Source organism: Carcharhinus amblyrhynchos, chromosome 10 (genome assembly GCF_965287045.1).
Source record: "Carcharhinus amblyrhynchos chromosome 10, sCarAmb.v2.hapA, whole genome shotgun sequence".
Taxonomy (NCBI): Eukaryota; Metazoa; Chordata; class Chondrichthyes; order Carcharhiniformes; family Carcharhinidae; genus Carcharhinus; species Carcharhinus amblyrhynchos.
In genome coordinates, this window is record NC_137333.1 from 44,946,879 (window position 1) to 44,966,379 (window position 19,501).

General features: G+C 40.6%; 1 protein-coding gene across 2 annotated transcripts in view; it reads right to left on the minus strand.

The window, feature by feature from the left end:
- Positions 1–12,286, minus strand: part of arhgap42a (Rho GTPase activating protein 42a) — a 314,844-nt gene extending 302,558 nt beyond the window's left edge. Inside the window, exon 1 of one of the 2 annotated variants that reach the window (XM_080196954.1) lies at positions 11,587–12,286. In XM_080196954.1, the coding sequence (XP_080053080.1) occupies positions 11,587–11,740 (154 nt within the window). In that variant the 5' untranslated portion in view covers positions 11,741–12,286. The remainder of the gene's footprint in view (positions 1–11,586) is intronic. The other variant, XM_080196952.1, reaches the window with a different exon arrangement.
- Positions 12,287–19,501: the final 7,215 nt, after the last annotated feature.

The following is a 19,501-nucleotide window of genomic DNA, read 5'->3' on the forward strand; positions in this document are numbered from 1 at the left end:
TCCTGTATTCAACGTTCTGATCAATGAAACCAAGCATGCCGAAGGCCTTCTTCGTTACTCTATCCACCTGCGACTCCACTTTCAAGGAGCGATGAACATGTATCCCTAGATCTCTTTGTTCTGTAAGTCTCCCCAGTGCCCTGCCATTAACTGAGTGAGTCCTGCCCTGGTTCAATCTACCAAAATGCATCACCTCGCATTTGTCTAAATTAAACTTCATCTGCCATTCGTCAGCCCACTGGCCCAATTGATTAAGATCCTGTTGCAATTGGAGATAACTTTCTTCACTGTCCAATGGCATTCTATCTGAAGTATCCAAATACAGAGGAATTCACATGGTTAGGAAGTCCACTTACATCTTCTCCAATCTGGAACCAGTACATTGTTTTCCATGACAAGGACTCACCTATGCAAACAGAAGTGACAATCACAATCCATTGCGACAATCATTGTCCTATTTCACTTCTCTCCACGTTCGAAAAAAAAGTGTAAAAGGGTTATTTTGAAAACAATTGTCACTCATTTTACATACTCTGCGTATCCACAAACACAATGTGGTTTTCATGCTGAGTGAGAAATAGTCAACATGCTTGCTGCAGCACATCAAATAAAAGACAAGTCCAGCAAACAAAGCAAGGACATGAACATGGCGTTCATTGACTTGACCAAAGCCTTCAAACATAGTAAACCATGAAGGCTTATTGGAAGGTGCTGCATCACATTGACCATTTCATGATGGTCCGTGTGATGCCTTATCAGATGCCTTTTCTGTCACCAACTTCAGCAATCAAGGCTGCTCTGTTGGTCAGTTACTTTTCGACCATGTTCACGTGTGCACAAAAAGATCCTGATAGAGAAGTACAATTCAATCCAGGACCAACATCAATGTCAATCTACAAAAGGCTCAAAGAGCGCAAAACAGCTACTAAATGAACTCTTGTTTGCTCTTATGCTCTAATGACACACACTCCAGAGGACACCTAACAGTTTGTTGACCACTTTTCCCAAACCTCAGAATACCCTGGCCTTACAATAAGCCTGAAAGATACAGATCTTGTACCAAATTGGCCACAAACTCCAAGACCCCATAGTCACAATTAACAGTAGAACTTTTGAAATGAGCTGAGATCTGTTATCTTGGAAGAATCCTCACCGATAATGCCATTTTGGATGAAGTCACCTGATAAATGCAATTACTATACAGTAGGCCATTGAACAGGTTTTGGAGACAGCATGGAGTGTACCTCAAAGCAAAGATCAAAATCTACCAGGCAATAGCTCCTACATCACTTCTGCGAGGTATGGACAACCTGCTGATGTCACACAGGGCAGCTAGTTGCAATCCATTTTTGCTGTATAAGATCTGTCAGCAAGTGGAAGGACAAAATAAGGAACAATGTTTCTGCAAATGGTACATATCTGATAGCGAGAACTATCAGAACTCCATTCCACTGGATCAGCCAAATGGTTTGCAGAGAGGTTTCTTGCACATCAAATTGAACCTGGGTCCCTGGCACTGTGAGGCAGCAGTACTAACCACTGTGCCACCATGCCAACCATAAGGTTGCCTAAAGATTGGGCACCACTATTTAGGAAAAAAAAACAATTTTGGATAAATACAAATGGAGAAGTCTCTGACATCAAGCAATCTTAATATTTAAAATGGTCAGGTAACTACAAGTCACACGAGCATGCTTCAATAGTCAGTGCCTTCACTCACTCCTCCAACAGTGATTGTATATGACATCTGCAATCAGATCAAATCTACATGGTTAGCACTGCTGCCTCACGGCACCAGGGACCTAGGTTCAATTCCCGGCTTGGATCACCGCCTGCCCGGAGTTTTCACATTCTCCCCGTATCTGCGTGGGCTTCCTCCAGTTTCCCTCCTCAGTCTGAAAGACGTGATGGTTAGGTGCATTGGCCATGTTAAATTCTCCCTCAGTGTATCCAAACAAGCACCGGAGTGCAGCGGCTAGGAGATTTTCACAGTAACTTCTTTGCAGTGTTAATGTAAGCCTACTTGTGACACTAATAAATAAAATTAGACGCAATGATTCTAGTTTGAGATGTTCTATTATGTGGGTTCCTGTACTCAACTGGCTGCAGAATAGTGCCTTTAACATCACATATGAGACAACACCAATTTAGTCAGTGAACAACTGGTGTCTTTGCAGAACCCTCACTTATTAAAGTAAATGGGAAGAATCCAATGCAGTCAGTCACTTCAAGTTGAAATATACAACTAAAGAAGTCCCAGCAAAATTATATTGGATTTCTGTGAAACCATATTTTGAGTACTATGTAAAATTGTGGTCTCTTTGCCTAAGTGTATACTTGCCTTGGGAGGGAGTGCAACAATTAACTAGAAGATATAGGGAAAGATCTTCCCTCGGAGGGCTGTGAATCTTAGGAATTCTCTTATCCAGAGAATGGAGATGCTCAATTGATGAGCATATCAAAGGCCATAACTGTGATATATTTGAACTCAAAAGGGAATCAAGCAAAATAAGAACAATGGGGAACAGTAGAGTTAAGGTAGAAGATCAGCTATGATCTATTGAATGGCAGAAAAGGACTAAGGGCCTCAGATTTACTGCTGCATATCATGTTATGTTTTTGGCTAGCAAAAGTCTATCAACCTCAAATTTAATTGTAGTTAATTTAGTGAGCTATTGTTCTATCACCCTTCTTATGAAGAAGTGGAATTGCTTCCTAAATTCTGTTGAGTGGCATGGCCCTGATTTTAATGTTATGTATCTATGTCCGAGGCTCCAGCTCCAGCAAAAAAAAGACTTTCCTCTATCTGCCCTATCAGTTATTTTCAAAACCCTAAAATCTCAATCAAATCACACTTTAATCTTTAGGGAATACATGCCTTGTTTATATAATGATTCTTTACAAACTGAACCTTGGTATTCTGGTGACATTTGCTTCACTAAACCATTACATCCTTTTCAAGGTGTAGTGTCCATAATGGAACACAGCACTTCCAATGTGGTCTAATCTGAACTTTGTATGAATAAGCTAACATTTCCCCTCATTCATACTCTGGCCTATATATAAAGGCAAACATTCCATTAGACTTACCTTTTTTGTGCCTGACCACAACATTCAGGGATTTTTGTACATGAAATCCCTAATTTTTTTTTGTTCCTAGCTTATCACCATTTAAAAAATACACTAGTTGAGCATATTTTGGCTCAAAATGAATGAGTTCATATTATCTGTCCACCACAACTTTGCCCTTTCAATTAACCAATTAATACCTCTAATGCCCCAACTATCCAGTAAACTTGGATATTGGACTTCTATTATGTTATCTGAGTCATTAATATAGAGAATACTTAAAACCTCTGCACAATATTTGTGGGTCACCACTAGTAACGTCCTTCCAATTCAAGTACATAACTGTCTACTTTCTTCTATCAAGTGCATTCTGCTCAGTATATATCCCTGTTCAACATCACAAAGTAAGAAGTCTCACAACACCAGCTTAAAGTCCAACAGGTTTATTTGGTAGCACGAGCCACTAGCTTTCGGAGTGCTTCATCGGGTGAGTGGGATTTCAGTTCATAAACAGAGCATATAAAGGCACAAACTCAATTTACAAAATAATAGTTGAAATGTGAGTCTTTACAGATAATCAAGTCTTAAAGGTACAGACAATGTGAGTGGAGAGAGGGTTAAGCGCAGATTAAAGAGATGTGTATTGTCTCCAGCCAGGGCAGTTAGTGAGATTTTGCAAGCCCAGGCAAATCGTGAGGGTTATAGATAGTGTGACTTGAACCCAAGATCTTGGTTGAGGCCATCCTCATGTGTGCGGAACTTGGCTATCAGTGTTTGCCCAATGACTCTGTGTTGTCACGAAGGCCACCTTTGACAGCTTACCCGAAGATAAGAGGCCAAATGCCTGTGACCACTGAAGTGTTCTCCAACAGGTAGAGAACACTCTTGCCTGGTGATTGTCAAGCGGTGTTCATTCATCCATTGTCGTAGCATCCGCATGGTCTCCCCAACATAACACGCCTTGGGACATCCTTTCCTGCAGCATATCAGGTAGACAATGTTGGCTGAGTTGCAAGTGCATGTACCGTGTACCTCCTGGATGGTGTTCTCACGTGAGACGAGGGCACCCATGTCAACGATCCGGCACATCTTGCAGAGGTTGCTGTGGCAGGGTTGTGTGGTATTGTGGTCACTGTTCTCCAGAAGGATGGGTAATTTGCTGTGGACAATGGTCTATTTGAGGTTGTGCGATTGTCTGAAGGCAAGAAGTGGGGGTGTGGGGATGGCCTTGGCGAGATGTTCGTCTTTGTCAATGACATGTTGAAGGCTCCAGAGAAGATGTCGTAGCTTCTCCGCTCCAGGGAAGTACTGGATGACAAAGGATATCTGTCCGCCATGTCCTGTGTTTGTCTTCTGAGGAGATCGGTGGGTTTATCACTGTGGCACTTTGGAACTGTCAATTGATGAGTGAAGCACCATATCCTGTTCTTATGGTGGGCATCTTTCAGCGTCTGGAGGTGTCTATTGCTACAGCTACATCACAAAAAAGATTCTCACGTTGTTGCTTGTGGGAGCTCATGGTGTGCAAATTGGCTGCTGCGTTTTCTACATTACAACAGTACCTACCTTTCAAAGTAATTGATCGGCTGTAAAACATGATGGGGTATTCTGAGCTTGTGAAAGGTGTTATCAGTACTTGTCTTTCTTTTTTTAATCATCTACTTGCTTTCTCGACTACATATAGAGCTCCAAGATGTCACTCAGTATATGAAAGTATTACAAGAACATAATTAGTCGCTATTTGTTGCAGTACCAATGTTTCCACAGCTGGTATGTCTGATATTCTGACAGTAGTTCACAATCTCTCCCTTAATGTCAGCAAGATGAAGGAGATAATCATTGATTTCAGGAAGCATGGCAGAGGACATATCTCTGTCCGCATCAACAGTGATGAAATGGATATGGTCGAGAACTTCAAGTTTCTGGGTGTCCAGATCACTAATACCTGGTCCTAATCCCTCCACGCCGACACTACAGTTAAGAAAGCTCACCAATGTCTCTACCTTCACAGGAGGCTAAGGAAATTTGGTACGTCACAGCTACAACTCTCACCAACTTTTACAGATACATCCAGAAAGAATGCTTTCTATGGCGCATCAGAGCTTGGTATGGCTTCTGCTCTGTGCATGACCGCAAGAAACTACAAAGGATCCTGAACAAAGCCCAGTCCATCAAGCAAATCAGCCTCCCATCCATTGACACTGCATACACTTCCCACTGCTTTGGAAAATTAGCCAGCATAATTAAGGACCCAATGCACCCTGGACATACTCTTCCACCTTCTTCCGTCAGAAAAAAAATTACAAAAGTCTGAGGTCACGTACCAACCAACTCAAGAACAGCTTCTTTCCTGCTGCCATCAGACTTTTGAATGGACCTACCTCCTGTTAAGTTGATCCTTCTCTACAACCTAGCTATGACTGTAGCACTACATTCTGTACCCTCTCGTTTCCTTTTCTATGTATAATATGCTTTGTCTGTATAGCGCACAAGAAACACCACATTTCACTGTACACTAATACATGTGATAAATAATAAATCAATAATAAAAAATAAATTTATAGAATTATATACAAATAGGGAAGGGAAGAGTGATCAGCATCAGTTATGGAAGAAATACCCAACCACAGTCTGGGAGTCAGTCAAATTTGTCATGCAAATAGGTGTGATGTTTGACATCACTTGCATTTATTAGACTAGAGATTTCCAATAACTTCATAGGGTTGTATTAAACACTATATTTATTTTACAAAACTGCCTTCAAGTCAGATTGGAATCGACACCGTTTACATTGCAGGACAAATTCCACAACGCCAACATAATCCAAAAGCTCACACAATTTATAAACTGAATTCTATCTTTTTTCCCTTTGCAGCCAATGAGATTGATACAGTCCAATGTCCAGAAAATCAGACCAGCAGATAAGAGAAATAATGCTAGCTGGAAAAAATGCTGGCCGTTTGCATCACTGTTCTTGTACTAAACTCCGCAGAGGCACACAAGCAGGTAATTTGTTCTGAGATGTCTAAACACTTCTAAAAGCATCAGTACCAGCTCCAACATTATATTAAAAATCAAATACAGTCACTCTGCAATAAATGTAACATATTTTAATAATTAAGATAAAGACAACTATGCCAGAATCTGAATCAAAAGCAGAAAATCTTATAAAATCTCAGCAGATATGACAGCATTTGTGGAGAGAGAATAGAGTCGACGTTGAGTCAGGGTGATCCTTCGATTTTCCAGCATTTTCTGCTTTGTGTTTATATTTTTAGAATTGTTAGCCAAGTAAAATCTTTCAAAAGTTTATCATGAAACATGTGACATATACAAGCATTCACTTTACTTCTGATTCAGATGGTCAGGGATTCAATCTTTATTGCAGAAACGCAAACACTGGATCTTGACTGACATTTCAGTACAGTACTCATGAACTGCTGGTTGTGTAGTTTTACAAATGACATATTAAACTAATGCTCCACCCCTCCAAAACATGCAGCCCTCTCAAGTGAGCATAGAAGAGCTTTTGGCAGCAAAGAGCAGGCTGTTGTAATGTAACTGAACATTATTTATCCTTCCACCAATAATTAAAACAGATTACCTGGTCAACTATCTCAATGTTTGTGGGGCAATATTGTTCACAAATTGACTGCCATGTCCCCTACATTGCAATATTGACTATTCTTTGAAAGTACTGGCATGCCTTGAAACTGTGAAAGAGGAATGTCAAATTGGGATGGAAAAAGTGATACTATGTGAAATTAGTGGTGAAAAGAGTAACATTCCAATATGTAAGGCAAGGTTAGAGAGTCCAGTAAAAAGTGGTGGTAGGAATTATGGAGAAATGCTCTTCTCCAGGGATACTGTTCATCCTGGGTAACATTATCGCTGGATCACAAGTGGGGGTGATGCCTACTGTGGTTGAAAAACCAGTGACAAATCAAACTGAGATGTTGCAGGAAGTATGTCATGGGGTATTTCCCAACTGTGTGGTAACAAGATCACTAATCCACAGATTGAGGCAGAAAGAGGAGAAATCAAACAGTAAAGGAGGCTGAAATTCAGTTATCAGAAATCATCTGGATTTGTTTTTTCATTAAGTTGCAACAACTGAAATATTCTCCTTCTGGTTTTCTTCCCAATCAAAATACAGTTTGGGCATCTTAACATAACACACTCAGTGTTTTCCTTCTATCTAGCACTCTTATCAAATAGTTCACCTCACTCAATTTCACTTTGATTTGATAAGGCCCACTACACCTTGCTTTTAATGGTTCACTGATCACTGGATCAGTGATCACTGAAACTGTGAATTTTTGATTTTTTTTATCCAGCTCTTTTTCATCACAGGCTGTACCATTTATAAATGCCGTCTAGCCATCTCACAAGCCCTAGTTAATCTTTCCCCAAAGTCTGACACATAGTCCAACAATGTTATCTCAGAATGCTGACTCCCCAATTTCTCCTTGATCAATTTAAGTGGTCCTCTTACCTCACGACCAAAATTCAATTCAGGTGGACTGTATTTTGTTGATTCATTGGGTGTATCCCTTATTGAAAAAAGTACAAATGGAATTCTTTGATCCCAATCCTCTGGATAATCCTGATTAGAGGCCTTCAACATGTTCTTTAAAGTTTTATGCCACCATTCTTATGCTCCCTGCAATTCTGGATGTTGTGCAGTTGACTTCAATTGCTTCACTCCTAAGCTATCTATAACTCCCTGAATAACTTTGATGTAAAATTGGATCCTTGATCTGATTGGATTTCCATGGATAGTCTATATCTGGTAAAAAATGAAGTAATTCTTTTGTCTGTAATATTATGTATTGGAATGGCATCGTAAAATCTAGAAGACACATCCATTATGGTCAGCAAATACTGATTCCCTTTTTTTGTTAGATGCCGGCATCCCTCACAATCAGTAAGGACTCTTTTACAAGGGTCCTCAAATGCCAGAATTGTTTCATTACTGCTTAAGGTTTCCCTATGACCTGACATGTGTGACACATATGACAAAATTTAACTACATCTTTATGCAGTACAGCCAAAAATGTTTTTGTCTTTCTAGTTGAGTTTTCCTTATTTCTAAATGACTCTTACTGGAACCTCATGCGCTACTTGCAATACCTCCTTTCTGCCCACTTTTCAACTGCCTGAATATATAAAAAGTCTCCACTTTCTCATTAAGACATCATTTTGAATGTAATAACACTCCAGTACGCACTCAGATTCTTCTTTTATGTACACTTGCAACTGCATCTTATCCCTGCATCTTTCTGTTGTAATTCTACCAATTTTCCTGAACTAAAGATATCCGCTACATTCCTGAAGTCGGGGATAAAGGTTGGTACGGTTATCAACCATCCAGCCAAAGATTGTTTCTGATAACTGAATCTCAACCTCCTCATCTTTACTGTTTGATTTTGCCTCCTTCTGCCTCAATCTGGGGATTCGTGATCTTGTTACCACAGTCAGGAAACATCCCAAGACATACTTCCTGCAACATTTCAGTTGTTTGATTTTTCACTGGCTTTTCAACCATAGTGGGCATCACTCCTACCTGTGATCCAGCTATAATGTTACTCAGGATAAACTGTATCCCTGGAGAAGATCATTTCTCCATTAGTCCTACCACCACTTTTTAACCAGACTCTCCAGCCTTACTTTACATAACAGAACATTACTCTTTTCATCACTAATTCCACATATTACCACTTTTTCCATCCCAAATACATAACTCCTCATCTCTCTTCACTAACGATTGACTTGATCCTATAACTCTTAAAATCTTAACTTTCTTACCTCCTGTTACATATAAATAAACCTTACCCACTTAAATTCCTTAGAGAGATCTGGCACTTGCTTATCAACTAACCTCTCAACAGGCTTTATATTTTTGTTGTTACTGTCACATTTTACCCTTTTGCACTTCTAACATTTCAAGTCAAAATTTTCTTTCCAGTTCCTGAGGTTCTAATGCTTTCTCTTTTTTCCTTTCCTCTGTTAATGCTACTTCCTATCTTTCCTATTGTTCCGTTATGTCCTCTAATTTCAATTATTTTTCTTGCTGCAATTAACACTGTTTCAATTGTAATTGAATTCTAGCCAATTTTCATTCATACTGTGCTTCTGGAAATCTAAAACACTGAGCTATCACTTAAATTATCAGTGCCTCCCTCACTCCTTCAGGTACAGTTTGCTTCAGTTTGTTCGCCAAATCCAAAAACTTTATTTTAATCACCCCGAGTGACCTCTTCCATACCCAGGAAATCTTTAGCCATTGAAACAGCTATTTTCCCTATTTAAACTAACCAAATGCAACACTTGAAAAAAAAAAATCAGGTCCCAACGCCCACTGTCTTATAACTTTTAATCCTAAAATGAGCCCCCAGTCAGAAACCCTCAAGGTATATCGTGAAGCTACACTAGACCCCAACAAATTTCTATCTGGGCATTGAATTGATAAGATGTTTCAATCCAGGCATGATTCTACTAACAAACTGGGATGATTTTAGCAAATCAAAACTTAACCTGTCACTATGAGTTCCAATTCAAGCAATATTCATCATAGAATCAGTTAGGTACAGAGGGAGGCCATTCACCCATTTGTCTGCACTGACAACAATCCCACTCAGGCTCTATCTTCGTAATCTCATGTATTTAACCTCCTAATCCTCCTGATATTAGGGGCAATTTAGCATGACCAATGCACCTAACCAGCACATTTTTGGACTGTGGGAGGAAACCGGTCCCAGAGGAAACCCATGCAGACATTGGGAGAACATGCAGACTCCACATAGACTGTGACCCAAGCCAGGAATCAAACTTGGGTCCCTGGTGCTGTGAGGCAGCAGTGCTAACCACTGTGCCACCTCTTTTCCTCTTGTAGACTTAAAACCTCCTCTTTAAAAATCTGTTAGCAAAGCACAGAGTTCTCAGAAAGGCCTTTCAGAGAGCGAGAGAGAGAGAGTGCTTTCTTCTGGCAGTCCAGTCAGCAACTACTTGTTTTTTTTAAAATGAAATTAAAACAATATCCTTTTTGTGCAAACTTAGCTCCTCCCATTAAACACATGACTGTCTGACAATCAACCTAATCAAAACTCTACTCTGAAGCCCTAGGGGAACCTAAATAAAGAAATTAACCATTAACTCTACAAAGTAACACATTCCGAGCTAAAATCACTTATTAGCCTGCATTGTTAGCATCTGCTGCATGTTTACCAGGCAGATCAACTCTTGTAACAGCACACTGCCTCTTCATGCAAATCCAGCTTAAACACAAAATATAGCAAAACACAATATCATTACAATATTAGAAATTAATGTACCATATACACACCCATTCTGCAAACAGCATGGTGACACAATGTTTAGCATTGCTGCCTCAGCACCCTGGTTCCATTCCAGCCCCAAGTGGCTGTGTGAAGTTTGCACATTCTCTCCCAAGGTCAAAAGATGTGTAGGTTAGGTGGATTAGCCATGGTAAATGCATGGGACTATGGGCATAGGAGAGGGCCTGGGCAAAATGCTCTTTCAGAGAGTCAGTGCAGACTCAATGGGCCAGATGGCCTCTTCCTGCACTGTAGAGATTCTATGTTTCTTTTAATGCTATCTTATGTGTGTTGCAATCTTCCACAGTATTAAATATACATACCATTTCACGTTAACCACAAATTTTGATAAGCTTCAATGACTCAAAAACCATTCATGCAAATAGTGAAGCGATCTTAATACCAAGTTTTATGGAAAGACTAATTTCTGTCTTGCACTATACTGAGTGACTCTGCTTTAATCCAGGTCACTAGCCAATCTATTTATTCCCATTCCACATGCTCTAATTTTCATCAGAGTGCACAACATTGTACTTTTTGAAAGTCCATCCATGTATGTTCCATCCACTAGATTACCATTGTCTACTCTTCATTACTTTCATGAAACAATTCAACAAAGTATATAATTCAATGAGATTGGTCAAACATGACTTTCCCTTAAAATTAGTGTTGACTATTCTTTACGATTTTCGGTTTTTCCATTACATTTTTAAGTAAATATTCCAAAATCTTGCCACTGTTGGTAAGCTAATTGTTCTGCAGCTCCCTGGATTTGTTTTCCTGTCTTCTTTCTGAATGTAGAGACAGTATTGCCTGTTAGTAGTTGTCTGCCAGTCATCCAGCTCTCTCTTAAAAGCTGTAACTTCTCTTTAGATTTGATCTTAAATCGATTGTCTATTATCAATAGTGGTTACCCTTTTCAATGTTTTATATATATTCGTACACACACAGATATAAAACGTTAGCACATTACTTTATAAAAATAGGTCAAGGAAGTTGCTTATTTCATTCCTCGAAAACATTTACTGCCCAAGCCCAACAAGATCCGAGGAAGAAATGTCTATGAACGTGTTGGCCACAGCCACGAGGAGCGCTCTTTCCCGTTCATTCAAACTTTTTTTCCCACAGTCTCAAACACAAGTGATTGTTTTTATTCTCTCTGTTGTTTAAAGCCACTTACTTTTCAGTGCGTTGATCAGCAGGAGGCCGTCTTTAATCAGCTCCTTGATGAACTTGTTGGTGCGTTCCAGCTCGATCTCATGCGCCTTCAGCCGATCCCTGAAGTCCGGACTGTCCAGGGAGCAATCCGTGAACTCCAGAGTGGGGAGCCCCATGGCAGCTCGCGCGCGGCCGGACCGAGCCCCTAACTGCCGCCACTCAACCTCGCGCCAGCACGGACCCGAGCCCCTAACTGCCGCCACTCAGCCTCGCACCAGCCCCGACCCCTCCACTCCCTGCCCGTGGCTCGAGCTGCTCCCGGGGAACGTTCCAAAAGTACAGCACCGCAGCCAGACAACTCCCAGCACCTTGTCCAGGCTCGTTCAAGCCTGTACTCGGCGTTTTTTTTGCTCTTCCTGCCCCTTATTTTTCCACCAGGACATAAAACGCGCTGCTAACAGATATTTAAACCAGTAGGAGAGCAGAGAGCTGGTTAACTGTTAAAGCTTTCATGCTGCTCCTCTACTTCTGTCAGTCCTATAGCTCAATCCCGGTGTCCGCACCGCTCTTGGTGCCGCCCCTGAGCAGAACACTTCCGCCTAGTCCGATGCATAACTAGCCCACCACTTCACATTGTTACAGGGGGAGTATTTTCTGAGATTCATATTTCACACTTTGAACTTTGGGCACTTGAGACTTAATCATGATTAAGGAACTACAAATTCCTCCGTACAGGTGGCATTCATATGATATTCCAGACTGGACTATAGCAATTTAGCAATCTAGAACTTTGGTTTCCGAATGCATGTGTAGATTTTGATTCCATTGTCCTTTAATGTTTAAGTGAATGACTAAAACAAATACAACGTTAACACAATTTTACCATTTAAGCTTCGCCTTTATATATACTAATATATTCATATCAACTGTAATTTAAATCAAGAGCAATTAGGAATGGGCAGTAAAGTTGTCCATGTCAGTGCCACTCAATGTAGCATCCTCGATGTCTGAGGGACGCTAATTAAGGCTCTCCAAACATCTCTCTGCCACGATGTCTCTACAAGATAAGAAATGGGAGGTCCCAAGAACTACCTGAGTCCATGCAGGTACTGAAACCCCGTGCTGTCAGCATTATTGAGAGCTACAACCAATGGAGCTCCCTACCCCTCAGTAACATTCATATCCCAGGGATGAACAAAAAATGCTCAGTATTATTAAGCATTCAAGTACTCAGCCTGGCAATATACATATTTACGTGTTATTTTACCAAAGATTCCTGATTTGATGTTGAAGCTTATGAATGTCTTATCGATATTAGGATGATGTGTGGGAATATTTTTGACTCTGTTCCTCATTCAATGTTACAAATACACCGAAGGTCATGTTGGGTTAGACAACAACAAGCAGAGGGAAGTGGCCAAGAAGGGTTGAAAAGGGAGGAGAGCGGAGAGGGTGGGATTGGATGTCAGTAAGTTGCTCTGTCAGAGAATCAATGCAGACCTGAAGGGCCAAATGGCCTCCTTCTGCGCTGTAGGGATTCTAAGGTTCAATGGCTACATTCATTAAGTTATGGCATAGAACTCAAGATGGTGTTCAGCAGGAAATAGTAACTCTATGTAAAGCTGTTTGGTGAAGGGGATAAGGCAAATTTCTTGATGAATGGTAGACAAAAGTGCTTGAAGGTAATCTGAATAGAGAAGAATGTGCTGCAGCCACAAAGAGAGAAATATCACTTCTAAAATCAGCCAAAAATGTGACTGGACCTTGTTTGGTGCATTACTCCAGACTGCCCATGGATTAAGATTGTGTTTACAGACCCTGACAAATAGGGGACTCATGGACTTGATTTGTGGCTATAGGACCTTGAGAAATGGTGATAGTGAGCAGAAAAATGACAGTTTAATGGTGAGAGCCACCGAGCAACAACTTGGAGCTGGATGATAGAGTTTGTAACACCTCTCATTGGCCCATGATGGAATTCCATTTGAGAAGAGTGGAAGGAAGGGTCCTGGTGGAAAGAAGGATGCTGTCTGGGAGAGCTGGGACCAAATTAATTTAAAAATTAAAATAATAAAATCTAAAGCTCTTACCATTTATTTAACCTATGCAAACAAGGCCATTGTTTCAAAAAGTTCAGAGTACTTCAAAATAACACCATATGGTTACTGCATAGACTTAACTAGTTTCATTGATGTTTCTGTTCAAATAGTGTTTGACATGTCACGTAACAGACTGAAAACAATGAAGTACTACCCATCGTCTAATATTACACTGCTAGCAGTACGTATGAATTCAATACCCTTGGAAAGTTAAATTGGCTCATTGTTTTTATGGTATAATGGTTGTACTGACTCAGGACTTGTGTTTTAATTTACGGAAGAGTGGGGCAGGTATTTCTCTTGTGTGATTTTCAGGCAGCCTGTTGAATTATCCTGCTGGTGGTAGCCTAATCCCTTTTAAGAGGAACACATCAGCCATGATCGAATGGTGGAGCAGACTTGACAGGCCGAATGGCCTAATTCTGCTCCAATATCTTATGAACTTATGAGAGGTATGCATTTTTAACATAAGGCGCATTGAGATGCAGACAAAAAACTGGACCTCGCCAGGGCAGCCAGTGGCCCTGAACTGCCAGAATATCAAGTTGTCTGCCTTCCAGGTTGGTCCAGGATGTAAAAGTTCACTGTTGGGACAATCCAGTGAAGCTGTGGCTCACCACCTAAAATTCCAGGCTCCTTAATTCAGTTAACGCCAGAGGAGAATTGGTGTTGTCAGGCTTGAACCGAGTCAGGGGTGGGGGGGGGGGGGTGGAATGATGTCAGCAGTGACAGGGGCAGTTAGGAGTGGTGGTGAGTAGTGTCAGGGGTGAGGGGGTGGCAGTACCTTCCATCTCTGTTGTCTCTACCACCTCAAAAGACAAGGGCAGCAATTGCATGGGAACACTATCATGTATAGATACCCCTCGAAGCCACACACCATCCTTATTTGGAACTATATTGCTATTCCTTCGTTGTTGCCTGGTCAAAATCATGGAACTCCTATCTGATGGCAGCTAAACACTGGCTTCTCAAGGGCATTTAGGGATAGGTCTAGCCACTGTCACTCACACCCTATGGAAAGATAAAAAAAGACTCTGGGTGTGGTGGTGCAATGCTTTGACACTGATTCACAGTGTTGCATTCCTGAAGTTGGCTGTACACCTGCAAATAGCACTAATATATCTGTGGTATGTCTCCATCAAACAGCCCAAGTTTTTGTTTAGAAATCCCAACAGGAACCATCAGCCAGGGCTCTCATGGATCCATTTCATGGTGAACCAGAAGTTATAGGTTCGAATGTAAATCGGCTTCCCCAGACTTCCAATGCCATTGCAACCCTCAACAACAGCAAATATCTCAGAATTTGCTACCAGAAGATCTGGATCAGTAAATGAGAATGATTCACAGAAAGGATCAGTGAAAGAAAGGGAACAGAGCACATAGGTGTCACTTCATATAAGCAAGGACAAAGGCAGTAGGAAGTTGCATGGTCTCAGCTTTACAGAATGTAGACTGTGGATAGCCAGTCAAGATTCCATTCAGATAGTCAAGCCTCAAGATAATAATGGCATGGATGAAGTTTTTAATAACAGATGAGCTGAGGCAGGAGCAAAAATCAGATTTTGTTGAAAAACATCTTCTTAGTGATGTTGAAAACATGAATCTGGAATTTTGTCTTGGAATCAAGTATGACACTAGATTTGCAAACAGTTTGTTTAGTCTCAAACAGTAGTCAGGGAGAGAGACGGAGTCAATAGCTAGGGGATGCAATTTGTAGCAGGGACCAAATAATGGCTTTGTTCTTCCCAATATTTAAATGGGGAAATATCTGTTGTCCAGTACTGGATGTCAGACAAGCAGCCTGATATGTTACAGGAACTAAAGGAGTTGAGCAAAGTGGTGCTGAGATAAGGCTAAGTGTTGTTAGCAATCATGTGAAAACTATGAAGTTCATGGAGTCGCACAGAATGTCACTTGTGATCAAGGCAAGAGCCAATTTAGTGCAGTTGCAGTGGAGTAAACTTGATTGCAAGGACTTAAAACATGGACTTCGAGATAGATGGGTATTGATTTTTGAGTGACACATTCAAAAACTTCAGAGAGGAAAGCAAGATTGAAGAAGGACAACAGTTTGCAAGGACAGTCAGATAAATGGCTATTTACTTTGAGGAGACAGATGACAAGGATCAATTTGAAAGAGAAAGGATGAGTACCTGAAAAAAGACAACAGTAACAATATCAGCTAACATGGATCTGGGAAAGGAAATTAGGTGATCAGCAGTTTGTGAAAATAGAGTTGAGAGGGCATGAGGTAGGACTCGTGAACAAGATGATTAGTGTTTTTTTGCTCCCCAGATGACCATGGAATAGTGAGCAGTTCTGGCAGTTGAAAGCAGGATTCAATAGTCCATCTTTGTGCTTATCCACTTTTGGTTTTGTCCATCACCATCGTTGTAACCTTCTCTCCAGGGAAGGCTGTGGGAGCAGGTAACTGTGAAGGTCAATGTCAGGGTTTTAACCTTAAGAACTGAATCCAGTCCTGCAAAAAGTTTAATGCATCATGAGGGTGCTCAAGGATAGTGAATGCTCCATCAAATAAGATGTTCTATCAGGTGGACCAACAGCCTCAGCCTCTGCTCAATCACCACACTCTATCAGTCGCCTATCAAACAATCTGTCCAAACAGGTCAATAGCTAACATGCATTTGCTTAATTTTATCACTACACACTCAGCACTGTTGTGAATCTCACACTTACATCTCACAACTTGCACATACAACTATGACAGCCATATCACCCAATCCTAATACATAACACTCACTGATACACTTTGCTCTCTTTTTTAGAAGAAAGTTTCACAAAACCCAAAGGCCGTAGGAACTAACCAGCAGAGGAGAGGCACAGTCTTAACCCTCTTGGAGCAAACTATTGGACATTATGAAAAGGACCATCACTGAGGCTAGGGCCAGCCATGGATTGAATCCATTGACTATATTGGTATTCTGAAACCAGCTCCCCTTCTCACATCCTACTTTCCCCTCATCACACAATCTATTCTAACTAAACTGAAGATGGTAAAAGCATGCTCTCCCTATATCCTCAGCACAATCTTACCATTATGCCTATTTCTAGTAGTGGTAGTGGAGGAAAACCAACAAGAGACAGATAAAAACACATCTTCACTTGAATTCACGCTCACAGCCAGTAGCTCAGATACTGCATTGACAATGAACGGATCTTAAAGGATGGATTAAAGCCAGAGAATGCGTGTAGTGAGATATCACATGCAACTGCATTGGAGCCAAGGCAGGGCCAAAGGTAGCCTAAGTGCCAGCTTACTAGAAGGTAAGGTTATATCTGGGTTCTGGAACAGATAAGCACTTTGACATGGTGGCATTCAGAAGAAGGTTGTTGGGGATGCAAAATGTACATTAAGAAAACCAGTGTTTGATGTCAAGGAGCAGGGCGGAGTCAATACCAACTTGGGACTTGGCTTTGTGCAGACCTTGGAGACCATTCTTCCAAGCATGTAAGTAGTGACCAACTTCATTAGTAAACTATAATTCTGCATCTGATGGATGATATCTCAGCTTCCACTGCAACACAACATCTTCCATCAAAGGTTCTGGTGTTGCAACAGAAGTTCTGACTGCTATCAAGCAAGCTCACACTAGCACATAATGGCAGTGGAAAACCATGTTCAAAGAGGCTTGTAGGATTCACAGTAGCACAGTATTGTGTTTTCCAACAGATTACTAGGATTACGGAGATGGTGCCACAGGTAAATAGTGGTGACTCCATGGAGCAGAAGCATGCTGCCCTCTCTAAAGACGACAGGACTCATGGTCCTAACCTGACACCCTGCTGGTGAACTTGGCAGACAGACAGCCAAACTGCTGTTACCCATGCCAAGATGGTGCATTCTAAATCCTGGCATTTTCAGTGCAGATCTGCTTGCCATTGTCCTCCAAGACCAACAGTTGTCTCCTCAAATAAGTGTGGACCTCCTTAGTGAAGGGATACAGTGGATACAGTTGGTATTTTTTGTATACAACAGGTTTACAGCATGTTTCCGACTATTTTATTTGTTTATTCTTGAGTTTAACTTTTGAATTAAAATAACTTTAGGTGTTTCTTGTATTTATTTATGATACACCATATTGTTATTTGCTTTTTGGTGCAGACTATAATTTTAATTAATATCACAGACTAACACATAGCAATGCAGCTGAACTATGATTTCCTCAAATAATTTCCTAAACCAATACGATTTAATTTGATAAACACAGTTCACATTGCCACATTTCAATTTTCTGAAGCTTGACGTAAGGTCAAAAGAAATCAACCAGCAACTCAATTGTTGGTAATTTCTATAAATAAAATTTATTTATTAGTGTCACAAGTAGGCTTACATTGACACTGCAATGAAGTTACTGTGAAAATCCCCTAGTCTCCACACTCCAGTGCAGTTTAGGTACACTGAGGGAGAACTTAGCATGGCCAATGCACCTAATCATTTCATCTTTCAAACTGGGAGAAAACTAGAGTACCCAGAGGAAACCAACTCAGACATGGAAAGAAGATGCAAACTGTGCACAGACAATGACCCAAGCCAGGAATTGACCCCAAGTCCCTGTTGCTGTGAGACAGCACTGCTAACCATTGTGCCACCGTGTCACCCATTTATCATTAATGGTGGATCCTTCTTGCTGCTTAACACATCTTCACTGTGTGATCTTAATAAGGGAAATAGCGGAAGTATTGTGTTCCAAATAGCACTGCTGTCATCAAATCAACATGTATACTGATCAATATCATAATGCGACTTCTCTGTATATTCCCTGCAGATATGAATTGCAATTTTGTTAATGCTTTTACCAAAATGGTGTTCACTGTACTTCACATCAGAAATGTGCACTCACCAAGGTGCTCCTTTAAAAATCTAAGAACACTCATAGCCCTCAAGGTGGTACTACCAAGACCAATTGTTCACCCTACTTGTCTACAGGATAGGTTAGGCACCCCATTATCTCGAATTATCAGACTTGATATGACTGAAGAATGGTTTTCAACCACAATGCAGCTGCATGGCCATTTGCAAAGTGACGTTCTTATTGGATCTTTGTACACTTTTAAATTTCTCCTGCGGTTCACTGGGACTGCATTCTTTCATTGACGTGTACGTACTTAAAAACATTGCTCGCGGGCAAAGGGCTGATTGCACATGACAAGCTGGCTTGTTTAAGCATGTTACCCATGTGAAGTGTTCTTCACCTGCCAAAAACAGCATCAGGCGCCAATCCTAATTTATGGCGCACAAATTGGCATGTAGTCATCTTTTAATGCTTAATCCTCACCTGAAATGTTGATTAAGCCTGGAATTTGGCAAAACGTACAAGAGGAACTCCGGATCTTGATTGTTGTTGGCGCTGTCTGTGTAACAGAAGTATAACCAGAGTTGGTATTATTTGTATACAACAGGTTTACAGCAAGTTTCTATTTTATTTGTTTATTCTTGAGTTTAACTTTTGAATCAAAATTACTTTAGGTCTTTCTCCCATTTATTGATGATACACCATATTGTTTGCTTTTTGGTGCAGACAATAATTTTAGTTAATATCACAGAATAACATGTAGCAATGCAGCTGAACTATGATTTCCTTAAATAATTTCCTAATCAATAGGAGTTATTTTGATAAAACAGTTCACATTGCCACATTTCAATTTTCTGAAGCTTGATGTAAGGTCGTTGTGATGATGCAGCTCATCGAAGTTTATTAAACTTCTACAATTTGGTCACAACAATGTATTGAAACAAACTAGTTTTTTTAAAATAGTAAGTATGAGAGTTGACATAGAAACTAAAATGATTATAGTCTCGCTCACTCTTTACAATCA